The 9883-nt window shown below is 55.4% G+C and overlaps 1 protein-coding gene across 1 annotated transcript; it reads left to right on the forward strand.

Annotated features, from left to right (window-relative positions):
* Positions 1-697: 697 nt before the first annotated feature.
* On the forward strand, positions 698-7150 carry CLDN5 (claudin 5). The gene has a single exon (XM_078667948.1). The coding sequence runs from the start codon at positions 1460-1462 to the stop codon at positions 2111-2113; it is 654 nt and encodes a 217-aa protein (XP_078524074.1). The 5' UTR covers positions 698-1459; the 3' UTR covers positions 2114-7150.
* The last annotated feature ends 2733 nt before the right edge of the window (positions 7151-9883 follow it).

Raw genomic sequence — 9883 nt, forward strand, 5'->3', positions numbered from 1 at the left:
TATGGAGTATCATGTACTAATCTGTAACAAATAGATCACACGAGCTCGTGCCGAGGGTAGAAACATAAAAGGTGCAAAGAGGCGCTGGATTGATAGATCAGCGGTTCAATGCACCTGCTGCCGCTGCTTGAAACCCGAGAGAGGCAGGTGGACCTCTTTGTAGCGGACTTTGAGGCGCTATAACAGAGCGCAGGGTTCCACGTCTCCCGAGGGGGGAGAGTGCAACTGTTTATATCAAAAGAAAGTGGAAAAGCACAACACATTTGAAATGTCGGGTGAGGGGGTTCGCGTTGGTTTCCCCCCTTTGTGCGCTCGGACGCGTCTTCCTGCTCCTGGGCACAGGACGTCTGTTCTGTATGAACAGTGCTGGGAGGGGTTTCTGTTTTTCCGGTGTACTGTTCTCGGTACCCCTCTCCCTCCCCCCAGGCCTCAGGGCAGGTCACACCCCCGCGCCACACCCGACACCCCCCTCTCCGCGCACACCCCTCCATCCCGTTTCCAGGATTTCACATCAAGCCTTGTGCCAGGGCCCCCTCCGCCTTTCATCTGAGCAGAGGCACTGCGTGGGAGGGGGGCTTAAGGTGGGGGCGCTCTGTGGGTCTGGCCCAGCCCACATCCCGAAGGGGCATGGCCTGCCCTCTCCTGGAGCCTATTAATGACCGAGCCCCCAGCCTGGGCTCACTCAGACCCGGAGCTCTTCAGAAGTGGACCAGTGGAGCTCAGAAGCGCCCTGAGGCGGACAGAGGAGCTACAGAGGCGGACAGTGGAGCTCAGAAGCGCCCTGAGGCGGACAGAGGAGCAGTCAGAGGCGGACGGAGGAGCTCAGAAGCGCCCTGAGGCGGACAGAGGAGCTACAGAGGCGGACAGTGGAGCTCAGAAGCGCCCTGAGGAGGAAAGAGGAGCTACAGAGGCGGACAGTGGAGATCAGAAGCGCCCTGAGGCGGACAGAGGAGCTACAGAGGCGGACAGTGGAGCTCAGAAGCGCCCTGAGGCGGACAGAGGAGTAGTCAGAGGCGGACGGTGGAGCTCAGAAGCGCCCTGAGGCGGACAGAGGCGCCTTTAGGCGGACAGAGAAAATCAGAGGAGCCCAAGAAAACCAGTAGCTTTTCCCCTAATTGAGAAAGTCACTTGGAAACTAAGTCTAAGTGACCAGCTGGACTCCGTGCCCAGCTGCACTGGCCAAGGAGGAAAGCTGCTGCGTCCGTGCCAAGGGTACCCGCTGCATCGCTGCCCGAGGAAAAGGCTGCGTCTTTGCCCCCGTGCCAAGGGTGCCCGCCGCCCCTCTGCCCGCTGAGGACTTACCGTCTCTACCAAGGCCCTTGTGTCACTGCTGGAGGAAGGCACTGCACCGGGGACCCTAACCCTGCCCCCAGACCAACCTGTCAGCTGCAGAATCCCAGCGCCTAGAAGAGGGCGCGCCGCTGACCTTGGGCAGACCACAGCCGGTGCTCCATTCGAGATGTCGACGGCGGCGCTGGAGATCCTGGGCCTGGGCCTCGCCATCCTGGGCTGGGTCGGGGTCATCCTCTCGTGCGCCATGCCCATGTGGCAGGTGTCCGCCTTCATCGAGAACAACATCGTGGTGGCGCAGATCACGTGGGAGGGTCTGTGGATGAACTGCGTGGTGCAGAGCACCGGCCAGATGCAGTGCAAGGTGTACGACTCCATCCTGGCCCTGCCCAAGGAACTGCAGGCCGGCCGGGCCCTCACCATCGTGGCCGCCATCCTGGGCCTGATCGCCATGCTCATCACCATCCTGGGGGCGCAGTGCACCACCTGCCTGCCCCCGGGGCAAGTTAAGAGCCGGGTGGTGGCCGCGGGGGGAGTCATCTACCTCCTCTGCGGGCTCATGGTCATCATACCCCTCTGCTGGATCGCCCACCTGGTCATCACGGACTTCTACGACCCCACGGTGCCCCCCTCCAGGAAGCGGGAGATGGGCTCTGCCCTCTACATTGGGTGGGCGGCCACGGCGCTGCTCCTGCTGGGGGGCTCCCTGCTCCTCTGCTCCTGCTGCAGCAACAAGGCGGAGGAGAACAGCTTCCCCATGAAGTACTCGGTGCCGCGCAAGCCCACCTCCAACGGGGAGTACGACAAAAAGAACTATGTCTGAGCATCTTTGCAATCCGGCGACCCAGGAATGCCCAAGAACTGTGTCTGAGCATCTTCCATCCTGGCGACCCAGGCTGGACAAGAACTGTGTCTGAGCAGCTTCCATCCTGGCGACCCAGGCTGGACAAGAACTGTGTCTGAGCACCTTTCATCCTGGCGACCCAGGAATGACCAAGAACTGTGTCTGAGCAGCTTCCATCCTGGCGACCCAGGAATGCCCAAGAACTGTGTCTGAGCAGCTTCCATCCTGGCGACCCAGGAATGCCCAAGAACTGTGTCTGAGCACCTTCCATCCTGGCGACCCAGGAATGCCGAAGAACTGTGTCTGAGCAGCTTCCATCCTGGCGACCCAGGCTGGACAAGAATTGTGTCTGAGCAGCTTCCATCCTGGCGACCCAAGAATGCCCAATAACTGTGTTTGAGCACCTTCCATCCTGGCGACCCAGGAATGCCCAAGAACTGTGTTTGAGCACCTTCCATCCTGGCGACCCAGGAATGCCCAAGAACTGTGTCTGAGCAGCTTCCATCCTGGCGACCCAGACTGCCCAAGAACTGTGTCTGAGCAACTTTGATCTTGGCGACCCAGGAGTGACCAAGAACTGTGTCTGAGCAGCTTCCATCCTGGCGACCCAAGAATGCCCAAGAACTGTGTCTGAGCAACTTTGATCTTGGCGACCCAGGAATGCCCAAGAACTGTGTCTGAGCACCTGGCGACCCAGACTGCCCAAGAACTGTGTCTGAGCACCTTCCATCCTGGCGACCCAGACTGCCCAAGAACTTTGTCTGAGCATCTTCCATCCTGGCGACCCAGCAATACCCAAGAACCGTGTCTGAGCACCTTCCATCCTGGTGACCCAGGAATACCCAAGAACTGTGTCTGAGCACCTTCCATCCTGGCGACCCAGACTGCCCAAGAACTGTGTCTGAGCACCTTCCATCCTGGCGACCCAGACTGCCCAAGAACTTTGTCTGAGCATCTTCCATCCTGGCGACCCAGCAATACCCAAGAACTGTGTCTGAGCACCTTCCATCCTGGTGACCCAGCAATACCCAAGAACTGTGTCTGAGCACCTTCCATCCTGGTGACCCAGGAATGACCAAGAACTGTGTCTGAGCAGCTTCCATCCTGGCGACCCTGGAATGCCCAAGAACTGTGTCTGAGCACCTTCCATCCTGGCGACCCAGGAATACCCAAGAACTGTGTCTGAGCACCTTCCATCCTGGCGACCCAGACTGCCCAAGAACTGTGTCTGAGCACCTTCCATCCTGGCGACCCAGACTGCCCAAGAACTTTGTCTGAGCATCTTCCATCCTGGCGACCTAGCAATACCCAAGAACTTTGTCTGAGCATCTTCCATCCTGGCGACCCAGCAATACCCAAGAACTGTGTCTGAGCACCTTCCATCCTGGTGACCCAGCAATACCCAAGAACTGTGTCTGAGCACCTTCCATCCTGGTGACCCAGGAATACACAAGAACTTTGTCTGAGCATCTTCCATCCTGGCGACCCAGCAATACCCAAGAACTGTGTCTGAGCACCTTCCATCCTGGTGACCCAGCAATACCCAAGAACTGTGTCTGAGCACCTTCCATCCTGGTGACCCAGGAATGACCAAGAACTGTGTCTGAGCAGCTTCCATCCTGGCGACCCTGGAATGCCCAAGAACTGTGTCTGAGCACCTTCCATCCTGGCGACCCAGGCTAAAGGACCTCGTGGGACCCAGGAACTCCTAGCCACTGACCTCTGAGGTCAATGCAACGACAGTGGGCTCACGCCTTGGACCTGTAGACATGTACTCTGTGCCACGCAAGGCCATCTCAAACGGGGAGTATGGCAAAAAGCACAATGTCAGAGCACCTTCCATCTTGGCGACCCAGAGTGAAGGATCTTGTGGGTCCCAGGAACTCCCAGCCACTGACCTCTGAGGTCAATGCAAAGACAGTGGGCTCAAGTCTTGGACCTGTCCCGTAGGCATGCACTTGGGGTAACTCACCTTCCATCCTGGAAACCCTGGCGGAAGGACCTTGAAGGGCCAGGAACCATTGGGGTCAATTTAAAGACAGTGGGTTCAAGCCTTGGACCTGTAGGCATGCACTCGGGGTGGCCAGACAACTTCAAAGAGGGGTAGAGGACCAGGGCCAGGTGACATGTCCTTAACTTCCATGGCTAGACATGAACTTGGGGCGCCTAGACAACTTCTTCAAGGAGGGGTAGAGGAACAGGTGCAGGTGACATGTCCTTCATTTCCATGACCACTGGCTAGACGTGAACTTCAGCTGCTTCACCATCGTCTTCTTCACAGAGGGGTTGAGAACCACGGCCAGGTGACATGTCTGGAACTGGCATGACCTCTTGCTAGACATGAACTTGAGGCGCCTAGACAACTTCTTCAACGAGGGGTAGAGGGCCATGGCCAGATAACATGTCCACAACTGCTATTTCCTCTGGCTAGACATGAACTTGGGGCGCCTAGACAACTTCTAGGAGGGGTAGAGCACTAAGGCCAGACGACACGTCCTCAACTTGCATGGCCTGTCGCTAGACATCAACATGGGGTGTCTTGGCACCTTCTTCAAGAAGGCGCAAGGCCGGATTACATGACCTCATGGTGTGACCTCAGCTAGACATGGGCTTGAGGGGCGGAGGACCAAACACACATTAGAGGTTCTCAACGTGCTCGAGCTCCCACTAGACATGGACTTGTGGTCCCACGTGTGGTCCCTCGATGGGCAACCCAACTCGATGTATCCCCTCGTTGGCCAGCAATGTCTGTCCAGCTATCCCTCAAACTTGGAACGCGTGTGCGCGCGAACAGTCGCGTCAACCATTGACAGCATCGCGAACTATAAACGAAGAACATTGGGAGTGCGTAGACGCAACGCCTTGAGATGGACGCAAGTCAGATCCTACCAACCTCGACTGTACGTAAAATACTCATTTGTACCTAACAATACCTTGCCCCAGCATTGCTTATATCCATCAGCAAGCATTATTTGTATATATAAATGAACTAATGGTGTACAGAACTTTCAATAACCGAACTTTGTTGATTATGTCAAGAAATATCGATTGTATTCAATAATTAACGCCGTTGATCAATCAATGTTCATGTCTAACAAGGAACGTATCCTCTTCAAACCAGCCCGCAATGGAACTTCATTTGTGTCTGCCATCCAGCCTCGTTCAGCTCTCTCAGTGAACGAACTTCATGCTAATCTGCCAGCTAGAGCTATATCAATGAACATCAGATAGCCGATCAATGGGAAGTCTGTCGTCTACCTCCATTGATGACGTATATTTCAAGGGACTGAGCAAAAGGCATTCCGGCAACCCCTGAAAGTTGCCCCCCATCAGTTTCCCTGACTCTTCTTATCTTACTAACCCCTTAGCTGAACTGATTATATCTTTTAATGACGTGCCATTCTGTGCCCTTTGTGGGTACGCTTTTATTTCTAACACTCATTCCAATGAATAAGCTAATATTGAAGGAAATATATACAGCAAATACAAAGAATTGGTCCCAATGACCCCTGACATCACCCACCCACCATCTCTCTTAGATCAGAAGACCCCTCCCCCGCCCCTCCCACACCAGCCTTCCACCCCTCCCCGGTACACTAGTTAGCAGAATCATTTTATATAACCGCTTTTTAATTTTTAACTAACCATATTTGTTTTCATACTAAACTGTGTCAAGTTTGTTTTGTCCAAACTTTCTGCTCAGGCAGCAGAAGGTTTCCAGCATGTGTGCAACGCTGGTAAGTTAACTCGGTGGGTTGGTGCGCCTGACAACCACTAGTTCGAGAGGCCTTTTAATCTATTCCTATGAGAGTAAAAACAATGCTTTTAGGTTGGATGTTAGGAAGGTCTGTTATGCGTTGTGCTCCGTGTGTGCATTTTCTCAATGCACAGTACCTCAGAGTACTCCTTTTAACATGTTACAAGGTGCTCCGATTGTAATACTGACTACATAACCTAATTACCCCGCTGTTCTGTATATTTTCTGAAATGAAATGTGGGGCAGTTCTTTACATTTCGTGTTCAGAGTCAATCTCGGCTGTGTGGAGGGTGGGTAGATGTGCAGGTGAAATGTGTGTGCAACCTGCGGTTACAGATTGAACCTAAAGGGGGCACTTCGCCCCTTCATTCTTCTCCATATCCGTTATCTCTGTTCAATCAATCAATCACAGCATTTGTATAGCGCGCTACTCACCCGGAAGGGTCTCAAGGCGCTTGGGGAAGGGGTCCGCTACTGCTCGAACAGCCAGGTCTTGAGTTGTCTCCTGAAGGCGAGGTGGTCCTGGGTCAGCCGGAGGTGGATGGGGAGGGAGTTCCATGTCTTGGCCGCCAGGTCTGTTGTGTATACCCTGCCCTGTTGCCTGTTATCACAAAACATCACTGCGTTTCTCCCTGCCTTACTTACTTCCCTTATTCACCAAAACTGAGCGCTTAGAAGCAAGGTCATCTTTAAATATTAAGCGCTATGTTAAATAACAAATATTTATTTATAACTATTATGTGCTACGTGGAACACCGCCTGCAGCAAAATGTCCAGAAACCTTGCTTCGCATCACATAATTCCGACAAAATATTCAGATTTAATTTGGGTGTAAATATGACACAGGAGCTAGAGAGGCTTCTTTCGATGTGTCAAAGATCACACAAGCCATGTGTCCAAGATCACACACTCACTCAGTGGCAGACTAGGGACGGATGCAAAGCGATGCCTGGGCGGTGGCACACACCCGCCTCTCCCTCCACCCGAACACACAGGCCTCAGGTTACAGGCTCACAGGCCCTGCCCGCTACATGTCGAGTTACCACGTGCCTTTCCATGCTGTATTTGTGATATATGTAATATTTGTTATATGTACTGTCCTGTGATATATGAGGTGAACGATGATGTTTTCGGGGTGCAGAAGCAATGTCACCCAACTTAACCGTATAACCTGTAAATGTATTTCAAATGTACACATTTTGCAAGAAACCGACCAAACTTTTCTGCAATGCCGATTAATAAATGTGATTTTTGATATTAAAGAACATGTGTGTTTGTGTCTGTCGCCGTGTGGTAGTGGGATGGGGGCGAGGGGAGGTTGGTAGGATCTGGTGGTGGGGTGGGGTGTGGGGTGAGGGGCGGTTGGTGGAGTCTGGTGGTGAGACGGGGCGCAGGGTGGGGGCGAGGGGAAGTTGGTGGGGTCTGGTGGTGAGACGGGGGCGTGGGGTGGGAGCGGGGGAGGTTAGTGGGGTCTGGTGGTGGGACGGGCGTGGGGTGTGGGGAGGTTGGTGGGATCTGGCGGTGGGACGGAGGCGTGGGGTGGGGGCGTGGGGAGGTTGGGAGGCACTGGGACAGGGGCGTGGGGAGGTTGGAAGGCACTGGCGGTGGGACGGAGGCGTGGGGTGGGGGCGTGGGGAGGTTGGGAGGTGCTGGCGGTGAGACGGGGGCATGGGGTGGGGGCGTGGGGAGGTTGGGAGGCACTGGCGGTGGGACAGGGGCGTGGGACGGGGGCGTGGGAAGGTTGGGAGGCACTGGCGGTAGGACGGGGGCGTGGGGAGGTTGGAAGGCACTTGCGGTGGGGTGCCTGGCTTTCACCTTGAAGATGCCTAGTAGGGGTTATCTCACAAAGAAAAGCCAGGACGGGTTCCCAAAGCAAAGCGCCTTGAGACCTTGCGGTGATAAGGCGCTCTACAAGAACCTTTGAATTGAATTGAATTGAATTGAAAAATGGTTCAGGCGTGGGGTGAAGGCAGGGATGTTGGTAGGTTTGGCGGTGGGGCGTTTTAAAGGTATAGGACACAGTCCCACTAACTGCAGCACAGGGCAAAAGCATAGGACCCTGAGCACAGGGCAGCAGCATAGAACCCCTGAGCACAGGGCAGAAGCCTAGGACCCCTGAGCACTGGGCAGCCGCATAGGACCCCTGCGCACAGGACAGAAGCATAGTACCCCTGAGCACAGGGCAGCAGCATAGGAACCTGAGCACCGGACCCCTGAGCACAGGGAAGCAGCATACCAGCAGCATAGGACCCTGAGCACAGGGTAGCGGCATAGGACCCCTGAGCACACAGCTGCAGCATAGGAACCTGAGCACATACCAGCAGCATAGGACCCTGAGCACAGGGAAGCAGCATAGGAACCTGAGCCCATACCAGCAGCATAGGACCCTGACCACAGGGCTTCAGTAAAGGGTCCAGAGCACACAGCTACAGCATAGGACCCTGAGCACAGGGCAGAAGCATAGGGCCCCTGAGCACAGGCCAGCAGCATAGGAACCTGAGCACAGACCAGCAGCATAGGAATCTGAGCACAGACCAGCAGCATAGGAACCTGAGCACAGGGCAAAAGCATAGGACCCTGAGCACAGGGCAGCAGCATAGAACCCCTGAGCACAGGGCAGAAGCATAGGACCCCTGAGCACTGGGCAGCCGCATAGGACCCCTGAGCACAGGACAGAAGCATAGTACCCCTGAGCACAGGGCAGCAGCATAGGAACCTGAGCACAGGACCCCTGAGCACAGAGAAGCAGCATAGGAACCTGAGTCCATACCAGCAGCATAGGACCCTGAGCACAGGGTAGCGGCATAGGACCCCTGAGCACACAGCTGCAGCATAGGAACCTGCGCACATACCAGCAGCATAGGACCCTGAGCACAGGACCCCTGAGCACAGGTAAGCAGCATAGGAACCTGAGTCCATACCAGCAGCATATGACCCTGAGCACAGGGTAGCGGCATAGGACCCCTGAGCACACAGATGCAGCATAGGAACCTGAGCACATACCAGCAGCATAGGACCCTGACCACAGGACCCCTGAGCACAGGGAAGCAGCATAGGAACCTGAGCCCATACCAGCAGCATAGGACCCTGAGCACAGGGCTTCAGTAAAGGGTCCAGAGCACACAGCTGCAGCATAGGACCCTGAGCACAGGGCAGAAGCATAGGACCCCTGAGCACAGGCCAGCAGCATAGGAACCTGAGCACAGACCAGCAGCATAGGAATCTGAGCACAGACCAGCAGCATAGGAACCTGAGCACAGGGCAAAAGCATAGGACCCTGAGCACAGGGCAGCAGCATAGAACCCCTGAGCACAGGGCAGAAGCATAGGACCCCTGAGCACTGGGCAGCCGCATAGGACCCCTGAGCACAGGACAGAAGCATAGTACCCCTGAGCACAGGGCAGCAGCATAGGAACCTGAGCACAGGACCTCTGAGCACAGGGAAGCAGCATAGGAACCTGAGCCCATACCAGCAGCATAGGACCCTGAGCACAGGGTAGCGGCATAGGACCCCTGAGCACAGGACAGAAGCATAGTACCCCTGAGCACAGGGCAGCAGCATAGGAACCTGAGCACAGGCCCCCTGAGCACAGGGAAGCAGCATAGGAACCTGAGTCCATACCAGCAGCATAGGACCCTGAGCACAGGGTAGCGGCATAGGACCCCTGAGCACACAGCTGCAGCATAGGAACCTGCGCACATACCAGCAGCATAGGACCCTGAGCACAGGACCCCTGAGCACAGGTAAGCAGCATAGGAACCTGAGTCCATACCAGCAGCATAGGACCCTGAGCACAGGGTAGCGGCATAGGACCCCTGAGCACACAGCTGCAGCATAGGAACCTGAGCACATACCAGCAGCATAGGACCCTGAGCACAGGACCCCTGAGCACAGGGAAGCAGCATAGGAACCTGAGCCCATACCAGCAGCATAGGACCCTGAGCACAGGGCTTCAGTAAAGGGTCCAGAGCACACAGCTGCAGCATAGGAC

Source organism: Lissotriton helveticus, chromosome 11 (genome assembly GCF_964261635.1).
Source record: "Lissotriton helveticus chromosome 11, aLisHel1.1, whole genome shotgun sequence".
Classification (NCBI taxonomy): domain Eukaryota; kingdom Metazoa; phylum Chordata; class Amphibia; order Caudata; family Salamandridae; genus Lissotriton; species Lissotriton helveticus.